A 25,567-nucleotide genomic window follows, 5' to 3' on the forward strand; every position below is an offset into this window, starting at 1 on the left:
AAAATCTAAATTAACACTTAAAAATTCATACGAAATGTAGTTGTCAAAATTATTAGACCTTAGATTTTACTGTAGTGATAGAGTGCGGAAACAGGCCCTTCAGCCCACCAAGTTCACACAGACCAGTGATCACCCTGTACACTAACACTATCCGACACATTAGGGAAAATTTACACATTTTGCCGAAGCAAAATGCAAAATGAATGCATTTTATGCCATGCCCAAAAAGACACAAAGTGCTGGAGTCACTCAGCGGGTCAGGCAGCATCTCTGAAGAACATGGTGGATAGGTGATGTTTTGAGTCAGGACCCTTCTTCAAACTCTTGCCATGCCCATTTGTCTGGTTGTATACTGTCATTTGAATCAGTCATCATTTGTGCCTTATGCTGTATGAACAATTTAATTTCCAAAATATAAAGGGCAGCACAGTGGCGCAGTGGTAGAGTTGCTGCCTTACAGTGCCAGAGCCCAGGGTTCAATCCTGACTACGGGTGTTGTTTGTACAGAGTTTGTACGTTCTCCCTGTGACCGCGTGGGTTTTCTCTGGATTCTCTGGTTTCCTCCCACACTCCAAATATGCACAGGTTTGTAGGTTAATTGGCTTCTGTAAAATGTAAATAGTCCCTAGCATGTAGGATAGTGCCAGTGTATGGGGTGATCGCTGGTGGGCTGAAGGGCCTGTTTCCACGCTGTATCTCTAAAGTCTAAAGTCATGATCAGTCTTGATTCTCATTCAACGATACAAATTATATAGAAGGATTCATTGGTGGACATGAAAATTTCCCAGGGCCAGAACTGTGGCACGAACTAGATATCCCTCTCAAAGAAAAGGCGCATGTCACAATGTCAGCTTCCCTGTATGATTTGATGACCAAATCTGAAGAGAGATCAAATGTCACCAGCAGTCTTTACATAGAATTGCAACAAACTGAGTGTTGTTAGTTGCCAGTCAGATCATCAAAGCAACCTGCTCTAAATCACCAAATTATCCTTGAAATATATTTTAGGTGTCAGAGATGTAATAAAGTTCTATTCCCCATCCACGAAAATACCTCCCCTTTGTATAAAAACCCTCAAGTATCAATGTCAAGAATAAAAATTAATTATTTCAATTTAACTTCAGAGAGATGAATATAAAATGAGAGTGTGTTATTCAACACCTTGTCTGCTATTTGTAGCCCAATCATACACGTTGCATTTTCCAATTTTAGATAACACCCAACCCATTCTTTTTCTTCTTTTACCCTCCCCTCCGCTCCTCTTTCTTGACCCAGGTGTGCACCCATTTTCCCACTATGCCACAATAATATGACCAGCAGTGAAATAAGTTCATGTCACAGGAGCAGAATTAGGCCATGCAGTCCATCAAGTCACCTCCGTCATTCAATTATGGCTGATCTATCTTTCCCTCTCAACCCCATTCTCCCCACAACCCTGGATACCCGTACTAATCAAGAATCTGTCAATCTCCGCTTTAAAAATACCCATTGACAGCATCTGTGGCAATGAATTCCACTGATTCATCACTCTCTGACTAAAGAAATTCCTCATCTCCATTCTTAAGGTACAAAATAGATAGATCCATTGTTTTACATTATAACAAAAACATAATGCAATTTTATTATTTTCTGGGTTGCACTGAAATTGTTCCTAAATTTAACATGTTTGTTTTCTCCTCCCTTTACCATAGCCTCTTCTTAGTGGAGATCATGCTGTCCCATTACCGAGTCAAGGGGGAAAGTTGCTGTCTTGCTCCAAGTGTGGTCGGGTTAACAACACTGACGCTCGATTCTGTGACTGGTGTGGAGCCAAGGTAGGCAAAAGGCTGCAATGCAATGCTGTTCAGCAGTTGGACTTCACACGGGCATAAAACAGTGCCCTAAAGCTTGCTGAATGCATTGAACATACTGAAGAACAGTACAGGAACAGCCTCTTCATCCGGCAATGTCTGTGCCAAACAATGCTAAGATAAACTAATTTCTTCTGTCTGCACATGACCCATATCCTTCCTCTGCCTGCATATCCAGGTGTTTATCTAAAAGCGTTTTAAACACCACTATTTTATCTGCCTCACCACCACCTATGGAAGTGCGTTTCAGGCAGCTAACACCCTCTACATTAAAAAAAACTTGCCCCGCACATGGAACATTGAAGGGTACAGCATAGGAACAGGCCTTCAGCACTCAATGGCTGTGCTGAACATGAGGCCAAAGCCAACTCTTATCTGTCTGCACATAATTAATATCCCTCCATTCCCTGCATATCCATGTGCCTATCCAAAAGTCTTTTAATTGCCATTATCGTATCTGCCTTCACCACCACCCCTGGCAGCGCTTTCCAGCCCCCCCCCCCCCCCCCCCCCAATTCTCGTGTAAAAAAACTTGCCCCACACATAACCTTTATACTTTGTCTATTATACGATGAGTCTGAAGAAGGGTCTCGACCCGAAACATCACCCATTCCTTCTCTCCAGAGATGCTACCTGACCTGCTGAGTTACTACAGCATTTTGTGTCTATCTTCAGCTTAAACCAGTTTCTGCAGTTCCTTCTTACATATTTATACTTTCCCTCTCTCACCTAAAAGTCATGCCCTCTAGTATTTAACATTTTCACCCTGGGGGAAAAGGTTCTCTCTGTTTACCTTATTTATGCCTCTCATAATTTTATATATTTCTATCATGTCTTCCCAGAGCCTCCGATGTTTCAGAGAAAACAAGAGAAGGGAAAACTAGAATGAGAGTCAAGGCACCTGCTCTTGCATAAGCATAAAGCAATAGGACATGTTGTGGCATCAACAAAATGGTTATGGGCTCAGTTGTCTCCATTCCTGACATCACAACTCTTAAATCAGGCTGTCTCACACTTTCTGCTTTAATCTCTGGGCTTTGTTCTAAGCACCTGCCAATCAAAACCACCTTCGCCTGTGTCTACCTATTACCTGTGTAGAAAGGAACCGCAGATGCTGGTTTATACCGAAGATAGGCACAAAGTGCTGGAGTAACTCAGCAGGTCACGCAGCATCTCTGGAGTAAAAAGATGAGTGGCATTTTGGGTCGGGACAAAAGGGCCAACCTGAAACGTCACCTGCCATGCTTTGTCTTACCCTACCCGACCTGAAACGTCACCTATCCATGTGAGTTAGTCCAGCACTTTGTGACCTTTTGTGTAAATCAGCCTCAGAAGTTCCTTGTTTCTACATGTGGACAGTTCTTGCTGCGAACTCCAATGCAGATGGAAGGCATTTGTTGGTCAGATGGTCTGAAATGGCAGTGAAATGGTTGATAATCCATTCTTAACCTCATTGAGCAATCCTTAAACTGATGAACTTGTTTCCTATTTCATAATCAAGATTATAAATCAGGAGACACAAAGGTTTGCAGATGCTGAAATCTCGAGAAAAAGACAAAGTGCTGGTGGAACTCAGCGGGTCAGGCAGCATCCGTGGAGGGAATGGACAGACAACATTTCCAATTGGGACCCTTCTTCAGACTGATGGAGTATAGAGGAGAAAGCTGGAAAAGAGAGGTGGGGGCAGGACAAAGCCTGGCAAGTGATAGGTGGATACATGTGAGAGGGATGGTTAGCAGATGGGTGGAGTAAGTGATAAAGGCTGGAGATGAAAGGAGACAAAAGGGTGTTGATTAAGGCGGGAAGAGGAGGAGTCTAAAGTTACTGAAGTAGAGGAAATCAATCAATATTGAGTCTGGAAAGCTGCCTATTCAGTCTGGAGAAGAGTCCTGAACCGAAATGTCGTCTGTACATTCCCTCCACAGGTGCTGCCTGACCCGCACAGATGCTGCCTGACCCGCTCAGTTGCTCCAGCACTTTGAGTTTTGCTTATCATTCAGGCGTTCTTTAATTTTTGTTGATAAACTGCAGGAGCATCTGAATACATGGAAGGTTTTGTATGAAGTTTCATTTATTAATGAAGTCTGTCTTTTCTTCCAGCCTGGCCCCCCTATGAGTTACCACAACTGCTCCAAATGTGGAGCATCTAACCATCCATACGGCCGTTTCTGCTCGTCCTGTGGCCTTTACCTGGAGCCTCCGCCGCGGGTGGACTCCCGCAACAGCATGCTGTTTGATCCCGGCCACCCTGCCACCCCGGCAGAGGTAGGTCTCAGTGAGAATGTTTACTTTCCCCTCAAAAGCACAATCAGTAACTCACTCACTCGCATACAGCATCCATACAAATTCACTCACATCGTTTAGGGTTTCTTTAGACTTTAGGATTACTTTTGTGGAAACGGGCCCTTCGGCCCATCGAGTCTGCGCCGACCAGCGATCACCCCGTACACTAGCTCCAACCTACACACCAGGGACAATTTTGCCAAAGCCAATTAATCAACAAACACAACCTCTTTGGAGTGTGGGAGGAGACCTGAGCACCCAAAGAAAACCAGGTGGTCACCAGAAGAAGTTACAAACTCCATGCATCTCATAAGTTATAGGAGCAGCATTAGGCCATTCGGCCCATCAAGTCAACTCCGCCATTCAATCATGACTGATCTATCTTTCCCTCTCAAACCCATTCTCCTGCCTTCTCCCCATAACCCTTGCTAATCAAGAATCTGTCAAACTCTGCCTTAAAAATATCTATTGACTTGGCTTCCATAGCCATCTGTGGCAATGAATTCCACAGATTCACCACCCTCTGACTAAAGAAGGTGGTCTCTGGCTCTGTAAGGCAGCAACTCTACTGCTGTACCGCTGTTGCTCTTGGTACATGCTAAATAATGTTGCTCTATACTTTTGCTAATTAGTTGTCCATCACACAGACCAGACCCCCCACTACTGACTGCATCTACACTTCACACTGCCTTGGAAAAGCAGCCAAGGTAATTACAGACTTGTCCTACCCCGCTCATTCCATCTTCTCCCCAATCCCGTCCATCAAAAGGTGCAGAAACTTGAAAGCGGCACCACCAGACACTTGAACAGCTTCTTCCCGACTTCTGAACAGTCCTGATCTTCCATCCTACCTCATTGTAAACGTTGGACATTTTCTGTGGAACTGTTATGCTCCAATGTGGAGAACTATATTCTGCACTGTGGCATTTTTCTCTTGGCTCTACCTTTTGTGCTTGTGTTTAGCTTGATTGTGTTCAAGGTTTTTCACCTCAGTACATGTGACAATTATAATAAACCTAAAAACCTAATGGTCGAAGCTCAGAGGAATGTGACAGTGTTCTGACACAATTGCGGGCAGACGGTTAACTCCAGCAGGTAGTTCAATTCTCTCAGAAGAACTAAAATATAATCATACAGCACAGAATCATGTGCTTCGGCCCAATTCGTCCATGTCAACTGAGATGCCCATCTGAGCTGGCCCCATTCTCCCTTTAGGCCCATATCCCTCTAAACATTTCCTATCCAAGTACCTATCCAAGTGTCTTTTAAATGTTGTTATAGTACCTGCTGCAACTACATCCTCCAGCAGCTCGGTTCATTTACCCACCATCCCCTGTGTGAAAAGGTTGCCCCGGGTTCCTATTAAATCTTTCCCCTCTCACTTTAAATCTATGCCCTCTGATTCTTGATTCCCTTCCCCTGGGTAAAAGACTATGTACATTCACCCTATACATTCCAAAAACAATTAATCTTTTAATTTCATCATGTATTTTACGTTGTGACATTAAACAGATTTTAATTGTTTGCCTAATGTTACGGGCAAAGTCTAGCATTAATTGCCTATTTAAAAGATAGACTTTGAGACAGAGGAGTGGAGCTGATGCAATGGGAGTGATTATAGCTGGGCTGCTAATTCTTTGGGATTATAGTTGGAGGCGCCCCCTGAGGAACAAGGGTGAAGAGGGCCAGGATCGCAAGATGACCGAAATGGAGGCTATGACTGCAACAGGTCTTTGTGGCCAGCTGCAACTGGGACTATAAAATGAAGCTAAAATGTCGCCTCTTGCATATGCACTCAGTGGGCTGACTTACGTACTGGGATAGTCTTGCTGAGCTGTATTCAAAAAAATTATTTCACTGTACCTGATACACGTGACAACAAAGAAACCACCACCACCATTGCAGTTTAACCATGTTCTAGGAGCAGAATTAGGCCATTCACCCCATCAAGTCTACTCCGCCATTCAATTACGGCTGATCTATCTGTCCCTCTCAACCCCATTCTCCTGCCTTCTCCCCATAATCCCTGACACCTTTACTAATTCTGTCAATCTCCACCTTACAAATACTCAATGACTTGGCCTCCACAACCTTCTGTGGCAATGAATTCCACAGATTCACCACCCTCTGGCTAAAGAAATTCCTCCTCATCTCCTTTTTAAAGGTACGTCCTTTTATTCCGAGGCTATCACCTTTGGTCCTAGACTCTCCCACTAGTGGAAACATCCTCTCCACATTCTCTGTATCCAGGCCATTCACTATTCAGTAAGTTTCAATGAGGTCGCCCCCCTCATCCTTCTAAACTCCAGTGAGTAGACGTCCAGTGTTGGCAAACACTCATTTGTTAACCCACTCATTCCTGGGATCATTCTTGTTAGGCAGCATGTGTTTGCCCAGGGTGAAGTTAACAGCTGCAAGGTTATTGTGCAAGCTTTAACCTCTGTTATTCCAGCAGATTGTTTGCCAACTATCAGCCATGCCAATATGCTGCATTTTTACAGTATGTCAGTGGGCTGTGAGCTGAAGTTTCACTTCTGGGATCTGAATGTAAATGAACAACTTTGTGGTGTTTGCACTGTAAATTTGTCACTTTCGCAGTTTAAAAACTGAACACGACTGACCTTGTTAATTTTTCTGCCTTGCAGCCCATAGATCTTCATGATTCTGCAACATGGCAACCTTTGACCATCCCACTGCCAGGGTTCAGGCTGCCAGAAAAGGAGGATCAAGGGACCCAAACTGTGGGTCTGTTTTACCCATCGTGCAAGATGATGCAGAAGAAGGAGATGGAGATCACGTCTCATCGTGGAAAGCAGCAAAGGACGAGCAATCACCGTCCCCTTCTCACAGCGGTCAGCCCGGGCAGAGGTCAGTGACATCGCTCGCCTGCCTGCCTGCCTAAAGTCCAGCCATCTGTTTCTGTGGTCGCGATTGCCCAGTGCAGCTCCACCCATTTCACAATCAAACCCACCTCACCTATAATAAGAAAGGTAGACACGAAGTGCTGGAGTAACTCAGCGGGTCAGACAGCGTCTCTGAAGAAAAAGGATGGGTGATGTTTTGTGTTGGGACCCCTCTTCAGACCATCCACCTATCACTTGCCAGGCTTTATCCCACCCACACCACTCTTTTTCAGCTTTTTCCGCTCCCCACACTCCAGTCTGAGGAAGGGTCCCAACCCGAAGCGTCGTTTGTCCATTCCCTCCACAGATGATGTCTGGCCCGCTGAGTTCCTCCAGCACTTTGTGTTTCACTCAGATTGTATTGGTATTGGATTATTATTGTCATGTGTACTGAGATGCAGTGAAAAGCTTTTATTTGTGCACTCTCCAGTCAAATTGGATCTCTACTTTATTAGAATGGTATGTGCTGGTACATCATGCCGGCACCTCTTAGTTTAGTTTAGTGATACAGTGTGGAAACAAGCCTTTTGATCAATTGAGTCCGCGTCGACCATTGATCACTCATTCACAAACTGGAGCACCCAGAGTAAACCCACAAGGAGAGGTTGCAAACTCCACATGCACTGCACCTGAGGCCAAGATTGAACCCGGGTCTCTGGTGCTGTGAGGCAGCAGCTGCCTGTGCTGCCCTTACGTGTTGTGATCAGCTCTGCTCTCTCGTAACCTTGGATAGGCTCCAGAGGTAACATGTTCCTGAGTGCACCTATGGGCTTGTGACTACACTTTCTGGGACAGGGTGGGCTGGGGCCAATGGTAGCAACTGTAGTTGGCTAACAGTAGCAGCAGTTGTAGAGAACTCGTAGTAATACAGCACAGAAACGGGCCATTTGGCCTAACTTGCTCATCTTAACAAAGATGCCCCATCAACACTAGACTCACTTACCTGTATTTGACCCATATTCCTCTTAAGCTTTTCCTGTCCATGTCCAAATGTATTTTAAATGCTGTTATAGTACCTACTTCAACTACCTCCTCTGGCAGCCCGTTCCATATTCCCACCACTCTCTGTGTGAAATTGGAGTCATAGAGTCATAGTCATACAGCATGGAAACAGGCCCTAAGCCCTGTGTGAAAAGGTTACCCCTCAGATTCCTATTAAATATTTTCTCTTTCACCTTAAACCTATGTCTTCTGGTCCTCGATTCACCTGCTCTGGGCAAAAGACTCTGTGCATCTACCCAATCTATTCCTTTCATGATTTTGTATACCTCAATAAGATCACCCCTCATCCGCCTGCGCTCCAAGGAGTAGAGTCCTAGGCTACTCAACCTCTCCCTAGAGCTCAGACCCTCTAATCCTGGCAACATCCTTGTAATTCTTTTTTATAGTCTATCCAGCTTGACAACATCTTTCCTATTACATGGCGCCCAGAATTGAACACATTATTCTAAATGTGGCATCGCCAACGTCTTATACAACTGTAACATGACCTCCCAACTTCTATACTCAGTAATCTGACTGATGAAGGCCAATGTGCCAAAAGCCTTTTTGACCAACTTATCTCCCTGTGACTCCACCTTCAAGGAACCATGCACCTGCACTCGTAGATCCCTCTGCTCTACAACACTCCCCAGAGCCCTACCATTCACTGTGTAGGTCCTGCCCTTGTTAGACTTCCCAAAAATGCAACACCTCACATTTCTCTAATAAATTCCATCAAATATTCCCCAGCCCACCTGGCCAATCGATCAAGATCCTGCTGCAATCTTTCACAACCATCTTCACTATCTGCAAAAACCACCCCTTCTTGGATCATCTGCAAACCTACTACTTGTCATGTATGTTCTCATTCAAATCAATGATATAGATGACAAACAGCAACGGGCCCAGCACTGAACTCTGAGGCACACCACTAGTCACCATCATCATCATATCATATATATACAGCCGGAAACAGGCCTTTTCGGCCCACCAAGTCCGTGCCGCCCAGCGATCCCCGTACATTAACACTATCCTACACCCACTAGGGACAATTTTTACATTTACCCAGCCAATTAACCTACATACCTGTACGTCTTTGGAGTGTGGGAGGAAACCGAAGATCTCGGAGAAAACCCACGCAGGTCACGGGGAGAACGTACAAACTCCTTACAGTGCAGCACCCGTAGTCAGGATCGAACCCGAGTCTCCGGCGCTGCATTCGCAGTAAAGCAGCAACTCTACCGCTGCGCTACCGTGCCGTCACAGGCCTCCAGTCCGAGAAGCAACCTTCCACCATCACCCTCTGCTTCCTTCCATTAAGCCAATTTTCTATCCATTCAGCTATCTCTCCTTGGATCCCATGTGATCCAAGTTCTAGTTCTTGTTTCTCCTACTCTGGGCAATAAACTGTGCATTCATCCTATATATCCCTCTCATGATCTTAAACACCTCTACAAGGTCACTCCTCAGCCCCCGGCACTCCATGCAATAAAATCCTAGCCGACCCAGCGGTGGGGAGTGGCAGATCGTCACTCTGATTTCACACTCTCCTATGGTATGTAATTTCTAAACGGGAAATGGGAAAAGAGATTTAGAGGGATATGGACCAAATGTGGGCAAACTAGTTTGGTTGGGCATCTTGGTAGACATGAATGAGTTGGGTTGAAGAGCCTGTTTCTATGCTGTACGACTCCATGATTTTAAAAAGAAAGACGTCTGTATAGCACCTTTCAGGATTCAAAGCACTTTACAGTCACTGAGGTACTTCGTTCCGGGAGTAGCCAGTGTAAGGAATACAGCACCTCGTGCATGCTATGGAGATTTGTTGCTCTAATCCCTCATGTCAGACTTAAAAAGCACACTTTCGTTCTCCAAAGCCTACGATACAGAACCAGGGCTGCCATAGGAGACTACAGAGAGTGGTGGACGTTGCCCGGTCCATCACTGGTACTGGCCTCCCCACCATCGAAGGGATCTACAGGAGAGGCGTGGCCTCAAAATCACAGCCAGTATCATTAAAGACCCGCACCATTCTGGCCATGCTCTCATTTCGCTGGGACGAAGGTACAGGAGCCTGAAAACCGTGACCTCCAACATTAAAGAACATCTTCTTCCCAGCAACCATCAGGCTCTTGAACGCTGCACAACACTAACTTCAGCAACTATGATCTTTTATGGACTGTGTCTTTGGTTGCACCACAGACTTCGGTGTTGTATTATTATGGTTACCCCGTATTACATCTATTAACTTATCATAATCTTGATTATTATCTGTTATTGCATTTATGGGCCTATTAAGCTGCTTGAAGTAAGAATTTCATTGTTCCGTTGATGATATGTCAATTAAACACTCTTGACTCTTAATATAAATATACAAAGTCTGAGTGTTTAAGCGGTTTGTGTCAACATTGAAGCTTCACTTTGGTGTTCATTTAAATCTTATTTCCTGTAAAATGGAAAGAATCTCAGTATTTTGTCACAGGCTTTCTTTCCCTATAATTAACATATGATTGGGGGCAGCTCAGCCTAGTAAATGATGTGTTAGGAATGCAAATCAGCTTTCAAGGACTGCATGGAAACAGTCATTATTAAGATGTAGGTGGCATGAATTAGTCACACACAGCTTTAAGGTGGAAGTGGCAAAGTTTAAAGGAGACTTGCCGGGCATGTTGTTTGAAGAGTGGTGGGTGTCTGGGACGCGCTGCCAGAGGTCATAAGGAATAGGAGTAGAATTAGGCCATTCAGCCCATCAAGTCTACTCAGCCATTCAATCATGGCTGATCTATCTCCCCCTACTAACCCCATTCTCCTGCCTTCTCTCCATAACCTCTGACTAATCAAGAATCTATCTCTGCCTAAAAAGTATCCAGACGTGGCCTCCACAGCCTTCTGTGGCAAAGAATTCCACAGATTCACCACCCTCTGACTAAAGAAACATGGTAGTGTTAGATACGATAGAGGCGTTTAAGATGCTTTTAGACAGGCACATTGATATGCAGGGAATGGAGGGATATGGGTCACGTGCAGGCAGAGTAGATTTGTTTAACTTGCGGTAGCATGATGGCGCAGCGGTAGAGCTGCTGCCTTACAGCGCCAGAGACCCGGGTTCAATCCTGACTATGGGTGCTGTCAGTACGGAGTTTGTACATTCTCTCTGTGACATGTTGTGCGGTGCTCCAGTTTCTTCCCACACTCCAAAGAAATACAGATTTCTTGGTTGTATAGGAAGCAGATGCTGGTTTACACCAAAGATGGACTCAAACTGCTGGAGTGGGATAGGCAGCATCTCTGATCTTACACTGAAATTATGAATATTGATTTATCTAACTTCAAGAAACCCATGTTTTCCCTCTCTCTCCATCCCTCCTCCTTCCTAGTTCTCCAACCAGTCTGACTGTGCCCCTGATTTAATTTTATCTGTATGCTTCGTTGTCACCTTCCTATATTTTCCGTGAGCCGCATCCCCTTTGATGACTAATTTTCACACCTTACACTTCCTTGTATCTGTGTCTCCCTCTCTCCTAACTCCCAGTTTGCAGAATGGTCTCGACCCAAAACATCACCCGTTCCTTCTATCCAGAGATGCTGCCTATCCCGCTGAGTTACTCCAGTATTTTGTGTCTATCCAGGTTAGTAGGTTAATTGGCTTTGGTAAAGAATGTAAATTGTCCCTCGTGTGTAGGGTAGTGCTGGTGTACGGGGTGATCAGTGGTCGATGCAACGGGCCCATTCCTGTGCTGTGCTGTACTATTCTGTGTTCAGTGTTCACAAAAAGTGTGTATAATCTGGAACTTGCTCCCTGAAGAAGATATGGGGTTGGGATGAGGTGAAATCTCCAGTGCAGCGCTCAAACAACACATCAGCCACAATTTGACAAACTGGTGGAGCAGCATGGTTGTCTCGCTGCCTACGTACAGTGACTAGGGCAGAGCCATCAATGAGAATAACTAACTGCAGCACACACAGTGGCCGATTGCACATTTACTCACTGCGGTGAAGCTGCACAGTAACTGTGTTGGGATCAGAACGCAGTCTCCCGTAATCCCACCTGCTTGGTTACACTGTTTTGGAAATGATTTGGAATTTGAAGTTGGCCCGGATCCAGCTTCTGACAAGCAGAGCATTGCTTTGATTTGCTGAGCTAGCTAAGTCACAAGGTTTTTAAATGCGAGTGTTATTTCCACTGTGATTTAAATGTGACCCTGCACCTAGCTAGGATGGATTAAGTCACCTTGGATATGCTGTTGTTTCCTTTTACTGCCATGTTTTTTCACATTGAAAAACATTAAAAGAATCTTTCCTAGCAGTTATCCAGTCAGCTGGAAGGAATGTAAACCTGTTGTGTCTCTACCCTGCCCTCACGACCTGCTGGTGCTTGTGAGACACAGGCCGCCGGTACACCGGCTGACTCAGGGGAAGGTGGGGCTGTTTGTTTAGTCACTGTTTTAATACTGTTCCTGTACTGCCAGTGGTTTTGAGAAGCAATTCAACTCTGCCATTCTTTGTCCATGGAACATAGAAGAGTACAGCACAGGAACAGGCCCTTTGGTCAAGTTAAACTCATCTCTTCTGCCTGCACATAATCCATACCCCTCCATTCCCTGCATATCCATAAGCCTAGCCAAAAGTCCCTTAAATGCCACAATCGTATCTATATGTTTTGCAGAACATAGATCAGTACAAGAACAGTCCCTTCAGCCCACAATGTCTGTGTTGAACATGATGCCAAGACCATCTCTTATCTACCTGCACATTATCCAGATCTCTCCAGGCCCTGCACATCCATGTGCCTATTCAAAAGTCTCAGCTGCAGAGCTGTGTTAAAACAGATGATTATACATCACACCCCCCACCTACTGCATCTTGTATCAAAATGTTTTTTAATATATCTCTTGGTTCATTACATATGGCACTACTGAAAACGATCCACGTTGAACATTAACTCATAGCCTGCTCCCTATCTCTCTCTAAATGACCAATGTATATTTGTTCTCTTTTTCTCCAGTATATTAAAAGAATTTAAACTTTAGAGATATAGCACGGAAACAGGCCCTTCGGCCCACCAAGTCCATGTCAACTAGCAATCACCCCGTTTACTAGCACTATTCTACATGCTTGGGGCAATTACAATTTTACCAAAGCCAAATAACCTACATGTCTTTGGAGTGTGGGAGGATACTGGAGAACCCTGTGAAAACCAACGCAGTCACAGGGAGAATGTACAAACTCTGAACAGACAGCACCCATAATCAGGATCGATCCCAGGTCTCTGGCGCTGAAAGGCTGCAACTCTATGCCACTGTGCTGTCGCAGTTACTTGATTAAAGATATATCTTCCCCTGTATTTTCGGTAGTTAAGATGCGATTAAGAAAACTGGCTTCTCTCTGCACTGAGCTTAAATCAACTACCTGTACATTCTGCTATTTGTATTTTAGAACACAATTAGTCCCAGGCAGTTCTTATTTATTTGAGATGCCTACCCTCTGGTTTGTCTCAGACCTTGAATGTCAGAGACTGTAAATCAGCATGTTGCAGTCACATCACTTATGTTACAAGTAGTTAGAGCAGTAAAGGAGGTGATTGGTATACTTGCTTTCATCGGTCAAGGAGTTGAGTACAAGCATTAAGAAGTCATGTTGCAGCTTGACTGGATGTTGGTCAGTCCGCATTTGGAGTATTACCTGCTGTTCAGTCCAGCCCATTACAGGAAGCATGTGGAGGCTCTGGATAGGGTGCAGAGGAGGTTTACCAGAATACTGCCTGGATTAGAAGGTGTTAGCTATAAGGAGAGGTTGGACAAACTTTGATGAACTCCAAAAATTGTTCATCCCTGTCTAGCGAAAAAATAAAACGGGGAAGGCGGCTCAACCGTGGCTAATGAGGAAAATTAAGGATAGTGTTAAATCCCAGGTAAAGGCATATACATTGGCCAGAGGAAGTAGCAAACCGGAGGACTGGGAGAGGTTTAGAACTCAACAGAGGAGGATGCAGGGTGACTTGGACAGGTTGTGTGAGTGGGCAGATGCAGTTTAATGTGGATAAGTGTAAGGTTATCCACTTTGGTGGAAAGAACAGGAAGGCAGATTATTATCTGAATGGTGTCAAGTTAGGAAATGGGGAAGTACAAAGAGATCTGGGTGTTCTTGTTCATCAGTCACTTAAAGTTAGCATGCAGGTACAGCAGGCAGTGAAGAAAGCTAACGGCATGTTGGCCTTTATGGCAAGAGGAGTTGAGTAGAGGAACAAAGAGGTCCTTCTGCAGTTGTACAGGGCCCTAGTGAGACCGCACCTGGAGTACTGTGTGCAGTACTCCAAATTTGAGGAAGGATATTCTTGCTATTGAGGGCGTGCAGCGTAGGTTCACTAGGTTAATTCCCGAATGGCGGGACTGTCGTATGTTGTAAGACTGGAGCGACTAGGCTTGTATACGCTGGAATTTAGAAGGATGAGAGGCGATCTTATTGAAACATGATTATTAAGGGATTGGACACATTAGAGGCAGGAAACATGTTCCCAATGTTGGGGGAGTCCAGAACCAGGGGCCACAGTTTAAGAATAAGAGGTAGGCCATTTAGAGAGGAGATGAGAAAAACCTTTTCCAGTCAGAGAGTTGTAAATCTGTGGAATTCTCTGCCTCAGAAGGCAGTGGAGGCCAATTCTCTGGATGCTTTCAAGAGAGAGCTACATAGAGCCCTTAAAGGTAGCTAAGTCAGGGGGTATGGGAAGAAGGCAGTAACGGAGTACTGATTGTGAATGATCAGCCATGATCACATTGAATGGCGGTGCTGGCTCGAAGGGCCGAATGGCCTACTCCTGCACCTATTGTTTAAATGGGTTAATTAAGAGGGGGAAAAAAGAGCATGAAAGAAAGCTTGCAGGGAATATAAAAACTGACTCTAAAAGTTTCTTTAGGTATGTAAAAAGGAAAAGATTAGTGAAGACAAATGTAGGTCCCTTACAATCAGACAGGTGAATTTATAATGGGAAACAAAGAAATGGCAGAACAGTTAAACAAGTACTTTGGTTCTGTCTTCACTAAGGAAGATACAATCAATCTTCCAGAAATACTAGGGGACTGAGTGGGAGGAACTGAAGGGAATCCACATTAGTCAGGAAATGGTGTAGGGTAAACTGTTGGGACTGAAGGCAGATAAATCCCCAGGGCCTGATGGTCTGCATCCCAGAGGACTCAAGGAGGTGGCCCCAGAAATCATGGATGCTTTGGTGATCATTTTCCAATGTTCTCTCGACTCTGGATCAGTTCCTGTGGACTGGAGGGTAACCAATGTAACCCCACTTTTTAAGAAAGGAGGGAGAGAGAAAATGGGGAATTATGGACCAGTGAACCCCACTTCGATAGTGGGGAAGATGCTTGAGTCGATTGTTAAAGATGTTATAGCAGTGCATTTGGAAAAGAGTGACAGGATTGGTCAAAGTCAACATGGATTTATGAAGGGGACATCATGCTTGACTAATCTTCTGGAATTTTTTGAGGATGTAACAAGTAGAATGGATAAGGGAGAGCCAGTGGATGTGGTGTAGATGAACATTCAAAAAGCCTTTGTCAAGGTCCCACACAAGAGATTAGTGTACAAAATTAGAGCACATAGTATTGGGGTAGGGTATTGACCTGGACTGAGGACTGGTTGGCAGACAGGAAGCATGGAAGGAATTAACAGGTCCTTTTCAGAATGGTAGGCAGTGACTAATGGGGTGCCGCAAGGCTCGGTGCTGGGACCCCAGTTATTTACAATATATATTAATGATATAGACGAGGGAATTAAATGTGACATCTCCAAGTTTGCAGATGACACAAAGCTGGGTGGCAGTGTGAGCTCCGAGGAGGATGCTATGAGGCTGCAGGGTGACTTGGATACCTTGATCAGTCTGAAGAAGGGTCTCAACCCAAAACGTCACTCATTCCTTCTCTCCAGAGATGCTGCCTGTCCCGCTGAGTTACTCCAGCATTTTGTGTCTATCTTGGGTGACTTGGATAGGTTGGATGAGTGGGCAGATGAATAGCAGATGCAGTATAATGTGGATAAATGTGAGGTTATCCACTTTGGTGGCAAGAACAGGAAGGCAGATTATTATCTGAATGGTGTCAGATTAGGAAAAGGGGAGGTGCAACAAGACCTGGATGTGCTTGTACATCAGTCACTGAAAGTAAGCATGCAGGTACAGCAGGCAGTGAAGAAAGCTAATGGCATGTTGGCCTTCATAGCAAGAGGATTTGAGTTTAGGAGCAAGGAGGTCCTACTGCAGTTGTACAGGGCCCTGGAATATTGTGTGCAATTTTGGTCTCCTAATTTGAGGAAGGACATTATTGCTATTGAGGGAGTGCAGCGTAGGTTCACCAGGTTAATTCCCAGGATGGCGGGACTGACATTTGATGAAAGAATGGGTCGACTGGGCTTGTATTCACTGGAATTTAGAAGGATGAGAGGGGATCTTATAGAAACATATACAATTCTTAAAGGATTGGACAGGCTGGATGCAGGAAAAATGTTCCCGATATTGGGGGAGTCCAGAACCAGGGGTCACAGTTTAAGAATAAGGGGTAGGTCATTTAAGACTGAGAGGAGGAAAAACTTTTTCACCCAGAGAGTTGTAAATCTGTGGAATTCTCTGCCACAGCAGGCAGTGGAAGTCAATTCACTGGATGTTTTCAAGAGAGAGTTAGATTTAGTTCTTAGGGCTAAAAGAATCAAGGGATATGGGGGAAAAGCAGGAGTGGGGTATTGATTTTAGATGATCAGCCATGATCATATTGAATGGTGGTGCTGGCTCAAAGGACCAAATGGCCTACTCCTGCACCTATTGTTCTATGTTTCTGAGAGATGTGCGGGGCAAGTTTTTTTCACAGAGAGTGGTGAGTGTATGGGACTTGCTGGCTGGGGTGGTGGTGGAGGTAGATATGATAGTGGAGTTTAAGAAACTTTTAGATAGGCACAAATTCCATACAGACAGTACCCATAGTCAGGATCGAACCTGGGTCTCTGGCGCTGTACGGCAGTTACTCTACTGCTGCACCACTGTGCTGCCCCATGTTGTTTTAGTGAAGTCTAGATATTCCCCTTTAGGTATTTTTATAACTAATTTCCAGACTTCCTAGTTACATTGAAGACCCAAGTGTGCAATGATTTTTCACCCTTCCTTTCACATTGCAGGATATTGGAGACTGCAGGTAGACCACATCTGTGCACACCTGCACACTTATGCACACAACAACACTGAATTTCGAGCTCTTATTGGTGAACCTCAAATGGGAAAAGTAAGTACACTAAACCTCTCGGGCCATTGGAGAAAAGTCTTTTCAAGAGGTTGAGTTAATTGTCAAGTGTACCAACAACAGAACACAGTGCCAGTGAGGTACCACCGAGTCACAGCTAATATCTGCATTGAATAAAAGAGGCACACTGTGCCAGAGTAATTCAGTGGATCAGGCAGCATCTCTGGAGAACATGGATAGTGATGTTTCGAATCTTGTGATGGACTGTTTGTAGTGGGGGTTAGGGGAACACCAGAAGAGAGGTGGGGGCGGGGCAAAGCCTGGCAAGTGATAGGTGAACAAAATGTATAAGAAGGAACTGCAGATGCTGGTTTACACTGAAGATAGACACAAAGTGCTGGAGTAACTCAGCTGGTCAGGCAGCATCTCTGGGGAAAAAGGAATAGGCGGTGATACAAGTAAGGGGGGTCTTCTTGATCGGTATATGTTTAGACAAGGATCAGAAATTAAAAGATAGACCTGTGAGATGAGAATAGAAGATGTACAAATTGTGAAGGCAGAGGAAGAAATATGAAGGGAAGGTGAAGAGGGGAAATGAGTGTGAATCCAGGTTGGGGCTCTGAGAAGGAGGGGGGTGGATTGTTAGGAATTGGTTACCTGAAACTGGAGAATTCAGTACATCTGCATATGGATAATGGTTTCACTGACAAAACTATTAAACAGAATTAATTACCATTTTCTTTGTGTTTTGGCAGATCATATCGACCACAGTCCACGAAGATGGATACGAGCTCAGTCTCTGCCTGAACTTTGTTCTTGCAGGAAATAAGGTGTGCCCTGGCGGAAGACAATTGTTTCAATAGATTGATTTCTCTGGAACATCAGAGGTGTGACCTAATAGAAATATATAAAATGATGAGAGGCATAGATAGGGTAGACAGTCAGAACCTATTTTCCCAGGGTGGAAATGTCAAAGACTAGAGGCCACAGGTTTAAGGTGAGAGGGGCAACGTTTAAAAGAGATGTCCGGGGCAAGATTTTGTTTTGTGTAAACAGGGTTGTGGGTGCCTGGAACCGCTGCTGGGGATAGTGGTGGAGGCCGATACGATAGCAATGTTTAAGAAGCTTTTAGATAGGCACATGGAAGTGCAGGGAATAGAGGGAGATGGATTATATACAGGCAGTAGAGATTAGTTTTACTTGCCATCATGTTCGACACAGACATTGTGGGCTGAAAGGCCTGTTTCTGTGCACCACTGTTCTATGTTCTTAATGTTGATATAGTAATTTAGAAAAGTTAAAGTTAAAAAGCAAGAGGAAAAGTGTAAATGGGCATCTTGGTCGACATGGAGAAGTTCATATGTTCTACAAGCAGAATTAGACCATTTGGTCCATCAAGTTTACACCCCCATTCAATCATGGATGATCTACCTTGCTTTCTCAACCCCATTCTCCGCCTTCTCCCCAGAACCCCTGACACCGTACTAATTAAAGTTGGGCTCTAGGGCCTGTTTTCGTGTTGTGTAAGTTTGTAAAAAGGTGTTGAAAAGCCCTGTGGAGCTGGAGGGGAAATGGTCATAATTGCCCCTCCTCCTTGGCGAGATCTGAAACTCATTGGCTCTGTTGGAAGATCCCTTCCCTTGCATGAAGCCTGACAGTTACTCACATTATGTGTGCACTGTATGTCACTGAAACCGCAGGTTAACTCCTGCCTTGAGAAATACTGACCACAGCAATGAAATGTTTTCAAGGTCAGATACCAGGTGTATTTGAAACCCTGAAGAAGTCAGAGTCACAGTGTGGAAACAGGCCCTTCGGCCCAACTTGCCCACGCCAACCAAGTTGCCCCATCTACACTAGTCCCACTTGCCTGCATTTGGCCTATATCCCTCTAACATCTCCATCCATGTACATGTCCAAGTGTTTTTTAAATGCTGTTATAGTACCTGCCTCAACTACATCCTCTGGCAGCTTGTTCCATATTCCCACCACCTTTTGTATATAAAAGTATATCATATTCCTATTAAATCTCCCCCCGCTCACCTTAAATCTATGTCCTCTGTTTCTTGATTCCCCTACTCAGGGTACATGCACAGAGTCTTTTACCCAATCTATTTCTCTTATGATTTTATACACCTCTATAAGATCACCCCTCAACCTCCTGCACTCCCTACCTGGTCCATACGTGATGTAGTGGTTGGTGAACCATCAGTCCATGAGAGCTTGGTGTAAAGAGGTCTTGTCATGCCCCGCCGCTCCATGGATTTTGTTTTCTTCCCCAACAGAACGTAGTGAGTGGAAACTCGGCGACGGTTGCCCAGTGCAATTACTTGAGCAGTGTGACTGAAGGGCGAGACCGGCTCTATGGCAGTCAGACCAGTCTGGGTAAGTTGTTGGGTGGCTGAAGGGGTTGAATGCAAGCCGGTGGTATTTACAGGGTCAGCCTCTTACCCCACTAAACTTCCATGCTATATAATCCATCTGATGTGACCTTGTAGGTATTTTGCTGTGAAAGGCATCAGAAGAGGTGTGGTTGTGACACAAAACGTCATATATCCATTCCCTCCACAGATGCTGCATGACCCCCTGAATTTCAACAGTACTTTGTGTTTTGCTCAAGATTCCAGCATCTGCAATTCCTTTTGTCTCCGTTATCCAATTATTTAGTCAGTAGCTGTTGGCTCTTTGCCTTTGCTCTGTCCTAAAGATTTTTAATATGTTTGTATGAAGATATTTCTAACTGTGGTCCAAAACTGATTCATTACTGAGTTGTATCTGTTTTCCTTTGTCCTGGTTTTGCAATTGAATTTAAAGTTCCCAAGTAAAGCATGTGTCTGGTTGTTACGCAGTAGGGATAGGCTTTGCATCCAGAGAGGAGTTTGGAATGTGAATCAAGTGAAAACTTTGAACCATCTTCTGCAGTTTTGACAAAAACAGGCACTCGAGTAAATATCAATACATGGGACTTTTAATCTCTGCCAAAGAGCTGTCTGCTCAAAGGGTGAGGTTTATGCAATCTTCCTCAGTGTGACGTTCCTGTGTCCAGGTAGTGACCAGCAGTCGGGCAGAGGGAGCGCCGGCAAGAAACCAAAACGATCACGGAGGAAAAAAGAAGGGTTGAAGAAGGAGCACAGCCTGCCTGTTGGTATCTTTCATATTGACCATTAAGGATGTTCAATATTGATGTTTCAAATGCATCTTGTACTATTTGCCCATTCCTTTTACTTTCCCTTATTCCACTCCTCTGCTGTGTAATATGCACCACTCTCTTTGTGAAAAGAGATGCCCTTTGGCGTCTCTCTTAAATCTCTCCCCTCACCTTGAGCCTGCGCCCTCCAGTTTCAGAATCCTCTACCATGGGAAAAAGACTGAGTGTTCACTTTATCCATGCCCCTCATGATCTTGTACACCTCAATAAGGTCACCCCTCAGCCTCCTAGGCTCCAGAAAGTCCAAGAATATCCAACCTCTATCTAAAACGTAATGACAAAGACTGGCCATCCAGCTTACCCCATCCCAATATATTTGTTTCTGAATCTTTCTTCACATTCCAGTTACCCCTTTTGATTGTAAAAATATGCTGTTTCAGATCATTTCCTAATGACCCAACTCTTGAGTTGGAGAAGGGGCCAGATCTGTTGTAGAGAGCTGTACATCTAGATGTAGATGCATGCAGATAGTTCAGCTCAGCTGAACATTTTTCATTGCGGCGGTGAATCATAAAGTTGTACAGTACAGAAACAGGCCCTTCGGCCCAACATGTCCATGCCAAGCAAGGTGCCCAATCTAAATCAGTCCTGTTTAGCCCATATATCCATCTAATGCTTCCCTATCCTTGTACCTGTCCAAATGTATTTTAAATGATGTTAATATACCTGCCTCAGCCACCTCTTCTGGCTTCACAAGTAAGCCAGACCAGAGCATCTGGAAAGGTTTCCTTTTTATGTGCTATTGGAATTTTACAGCACTCAGCCAGCATCACTGCCTGCACTCTGTATCTTCCCCTTTGTTCGATCTATTGTACTTGAGTTTGACTTGATTATATATGTCTTTAGTATTATCTGATCTGTTTGAATAGCATGCAGAACAAAGCTTTTCACTGTATCTTAGTACACGTGACAATAATAAACCTAAACCACTTCTCCAATACATGCACCGAATCCCAGTTCAAACTCATATTCCTTCACTCCTGGTCCAGGTGTCTGAATTATAAAAAAGAACACAAAGTGCTAGAGTAAATCAGCAGGTCAGGCAGCATCTCTGGAAACCATGGATAGGTGATGTTTCAGATCAAGATTCTACTTCAGTTTGAGAAAGTGTTCCGACCAGAAACGTCACCTATCCTTGTTCTCTAGAGATGCTGCCTGACCCGCTGAGCTACTCCAGCATTCTGTGTCCTGTGTAAACCAGCATCTACAGCTCCTTGGTGTAAGTGGCTGGATTATAATTTGGACCCTGTCCTATTCTGATGAAGGGTCCTTGTACCTGCCTATGCTGCTTGACCTGCTGAGTGCTGCCAATGTTCTATTCTTGCTCTGAGTTGAGGCGTTCATCAGCTCCACACATCACACCTGCGCTCAGAATGCGCTGCAGCCTAAATGCACTGCTTGCTGCCAACACACTGTCGCAATTTCCTTCCCTGCAGTCAGAAGACCAGCAGCTGTTGAAAGAAGTGGGGCCGACTAGTTTGGGAAGAATCTTGGAGGTACAGCAGTTACTCGATGAAGTAAGTTACCAGTTCCAGTATCATTTGGACAAACTTAGGTTGTGGCTGGACAAACTTGGGTTGTGGCTGGAGAAACGTGCGTTGTGGCTGGGGAAACATGGGTTGTGGCTGGACATCTTAGGTTGTTCCTTCTGGAACCTTGGAGGTTGAGGAGAGATTTGACAGAAACATATAAAATTAAGAAAGACATCGAGTCAGAACCTTTTTCCCAGGGGGGTAATGTCAAAGACTGGAGGGCATGGCTTTAAGATGAGAGGTGCAAAGTTCAAAGGAGATGTGCGGGGCAGGTCTACAGACTGTCTTTGGTTGCACTATGGACTTCAGCTTTGCATTGTTATGGTCACCTAGTTCTTAATTTATTGTATCATATCATATCATCATATATATACAGCCGGAAACAGGCCTTTTCGGCCCACCAAGTCCGTGCCGCCCAGCGATCCCCGTACACTAACACTATCCTACACCCACTAGGGACAATTTTTACATTTACCCAGCCAATTAACCTACATATTATTATATATTATCTGTACGTTACTGCGTTTAGGGGCCTGTTACGCTGCAGCTAATAAGGATTTCATTGTTCTGTTGCCGGCACATAAAGTACAACAATTTAACACTTTTGACTCTTGATACTGCCAACCTGTGCTGTCTATTCCAGGGAGCAGATCCAAACTGTAGAAATAGTGAGAATCGGCCAGCCCTAACGGTGGCTGTCCTGAACCTGCACCACGAGGTGCTGCCAATTCTGGTACAGAAGGGGGCAGATATTAACCAGCAGTCGGGCCGGTAAGTCTGTTTGTGCCGGGCTGTGTTTCAAAAGGGGTGGAGTTGTTTGTTTTGTGCTTGTGACCTTGGACAGTGGGGAAAAGAGACATCCACCAAGATAGGATGAGCTGTTGGCAATGTGCTGGTCCGTAACACTTGCTGTAATGGCTTACACTTCTTTATTCAAGCCATCCGTGCACTTCACAGGAATAAAACAAAGCTCCATAATTTGAAGAAGGGTCCCAACCCAAAACATCACCTATCCATTTGAGAGCCGCCATTTGGGGGACAAGCAGCAGCAGCTCGGCACGCTCCTCTTCTGGGCCGCGGTCCACTGGGTCCTCCGGCCATGTGCCGGCTCAGCAGGGCCGTTTTTACAGCATTATGGGCCCCCGGGCAAAGCAGTGTACTGGGGCCCCTACCATTACTCTCCCCCACCCCCCTTTCCCTACCAGCCCCCCCCCCCCCCCCCCGTCGTGCCGGCGAAAAGCACTTAGCGATGGACTTAGGGTGCTACATTGTTGCAAAAAGCACTTACAGATCGCTGAGAGAAGCACTTAGTGACTGAAAATGTTGCAAAAAAAGCACTTATTGAACCTACATTTTTAAAGTAGTATTTATTTATTGCAAGTCACTTAACATACACAGATCAGCATGGGGCCCCTATGCTCGTGGGCCCCCGGGCAAGTGCCCATCAGGCCCATGCGTTAAGACGGCCCTGCGGCTCAGCAGCTACCCCCTGCAGGCCGCGGTCTGCCGGGTCTTACATTCGGCCATGTTCCACCGAGTGTTGCTTCATCAGGATACTCTGCGTTATTGACATGTTTTAATGATAGTCTCTGATTTGGTCTCAGATGAAAGTTTAGATTGCTCCTCAGTATAAATACTAATCTAATGCATTTTGACATGCGTTCTCTTCATCTACAGCATGAACAATACTGCTCTTCATGAGGCTGCAGAAATGGGAGCTCAGGGAGTGAAATGTGTAGCTGTTCTACTTGGGTATGTGCTCATTTATATCATCTCCAGTAAATACATTCTAAGGGTAGACCATGGCAGCGAGAACAATAGGATTTCCCCTTCACTGACACAATAGACCACAGGCTTCTGGTGTTGTAGAATTCTATGGCAGTATCCAGGGATAAAACTGTCCCAGCAATTCTTTGGGCAAATGTGCACCTTGCTGTACGCGTTTGAACACAGACTGCTCAGGCATGTTGGCTTTAACTGAGGCAACAAAGCCTTTGTTCTTGGTACCGACCCCTGGGGAAAATGTGAGAGTGAAAATGTCGGGCTGAATCGCTGCCCAGAGACAGTGGGGGGTGGGGGGGGGGGGGGAAGAGAGGAAGGAGAGAGGAAGGAGTTGGTGCAGTGTTAGAAACTGCTCAGTCCAAACTCAAAAGTACAGTCATTTCGAACTAACAGATTTTTAAAATTCCTCACAGCTGTAATGCAAATATAAAGAAGAAAAATGATAAAGGTTTAACAGCGTACGACTTGGCTGTAAAGACAGGCAGTGACCAACTAATGTCATTGTTTACTGCAAAGATGGGACAGGGCATGTTGGACAAACTTGCCAAGACCAAGCGTGTCAGCCTGGACATTTTCTAACGCCTTCCTACAGATGTAACAATTCAGCGGCCAGGGCTGGAGAGGCTTAATCCGAAATGGCCCAGAAAGCTTCACTTACAAAGGCAAGCTCCTACTCACTGATGGCAGCTGTGGGTCCCGCAGGGCTCTTGCAGACTGTCATGGCAAACTCTGTTCTTTTCTATTGTGTGACTAGCTGTCTGTGCAGATCTGGGTGACAACAAAATCTCCGGTTCCCAGTTTTAATCAAGTAATGATGTGTTTTTTGGTAAATTCTCTTGAGAAAAATCTGAATGTAAATCCAAGGAATTTTATACTTTTTTACAGAACGCTTTTTCCAGCAACTTGTAATGTAATTCACAAAAAAGGCAAATTACTATGATGTGGTGCTGATCCATACCGATTCAAAAAACATATTAACTTTGTTTAAGTGTTTTCCAAAATAAATAAAAATATAAGAGTGAGTGAGAGTGATGATCAACCCAACTCCTGACAAGATGGCAAAGAGAGGCTTGGGAGTTGTCACTAAGTACTACATTACCCAGAAACACACTGTCAACAACAAGGTCAGATGGACAGAAAAATGTGCAGCAGAGATGGGATCCTTCCAAAGTTTCCTGACTAAACTTTATGTTCTTGCTTCCTGTACCGTGGGCAGTCACCCTTATCTATTCCCCTCATAATTTTATACAAGTATAAAATCACTCCTCAGCTTTCTGCGATCCAAGATTGGTGCAGTGCCAGAGACCCGGGTAGAGCCTGAGTACGGGTGCTGTCTACACAGAGTTTGTATGTTCTCCCTGTGACTGCATGGGTTTTCTCCAGGTGCTCTGGTTTCCTCCCTGCCTCTAAAAGATGTACAGGTGTGTAGGACAGTACTGGTGTATGGGGTGATCGCTGGTCGGCGTGGACGTGCTAGGCAACAATTGAGCAACAATGCTGTTATTGCTCAATCTCGTCTGGCTATACGCCACTTGTCCCACTAAGAAGTTGGACACCGACTGCTCGGAGGTCTAAAGTAAGAATAAAGTCTAAAGTAAAGAATAAAGTTCTAGAAAAAACCTCTCCCTGTAGCTCAGGCTCTCAAGTCCTGGCAACATCTCATAAATCTTCTCTGCACCCTGAAGTTGCATGTATCCAGACTCCCTTTACCCCTTCCACTCCTGCTCACTGTTCTAGCTCTCACTGGGTCAGCCTGGTTGGAAGTCATCAACAGTTACATGAGATGGTGCAGCAG

At 44.9% G+C, this 25,567-nt stretch overlaps 1 protein-coding gene across 3 annotated transcripts in view; it reads left to right on the forward strand.

The window, feature by feature from the left end:
* Window positions 1–24,788, forward strand: part of dzank1 (double zinc ribbon and ankyrin repeat domains 1) — a 52,662-nt gene extending 27,874 nt beyond the window's left edge. For all 3 annotated transcript variants that reach the window (XM_078405222.1, XM_078405223.1, XM_078405224.1), the window contains 11 exons: window positions 1,692–1,814; window positions 3,951–4,115; window positions 6,779–7,001; window positions 17,189–17,292; window positions 18,006–18,080; window positions 19,536–19,635; window positions 20,297–20,391; window positions 21,895–21,975; window positions 22,634–22,761; window positions 23,668–23,742; window positions 24,186–24,788. In XM_078405222.1, coding sequence (XP_078261348.1) covers window positions 1,692–1,814; window positions 3,951–4,115; window positions 6,779–7,001; window positions 17,189–17,292; window positions 18,006–18,080; window positions 19,536–19,635; window positions 20,297–20,391; window positions 21,895–21,975; window positions 22,634–22,761; window positions 23,668–23,742; window positions 24,186–24,351 — 1,335 coding nt within the window. In that variant the 3' untranslated portion in view covers window positions 24,352–24,788. The remainder of the gene's footprint in view (window positions 1–1,691; window positions 1,815–3,950; window positions 4,116–6,778; window positions 7,002–17,188; window positions 17,293–18,005; window positions 18,081–19,535; window positions 19,636–20,296; window positions 20,392–21,894; window positions 21,976–22,633; window positions 22,762–23,667; window positions 23,743–24,185) is intronic.
* The last annotated feature ends 779 nt before the right edge of the window (window positions 24,789–25,567 follow it).

Source organism: Rhinoraja longicauda, chromosome 9 (assembly GCF_053455715.1).
Source record: "Rhinoraja longicauda isolate Sanriku21f chromosome 9, sRhiLon1.1, whole genome shotgun sequence".
NCBI lineage: Eukaryota > Metazoa > Chordata > Chondrichthyes > Rajiformes > Arhynchobatidae > Rhinoraja > Rhinoraja longicauda.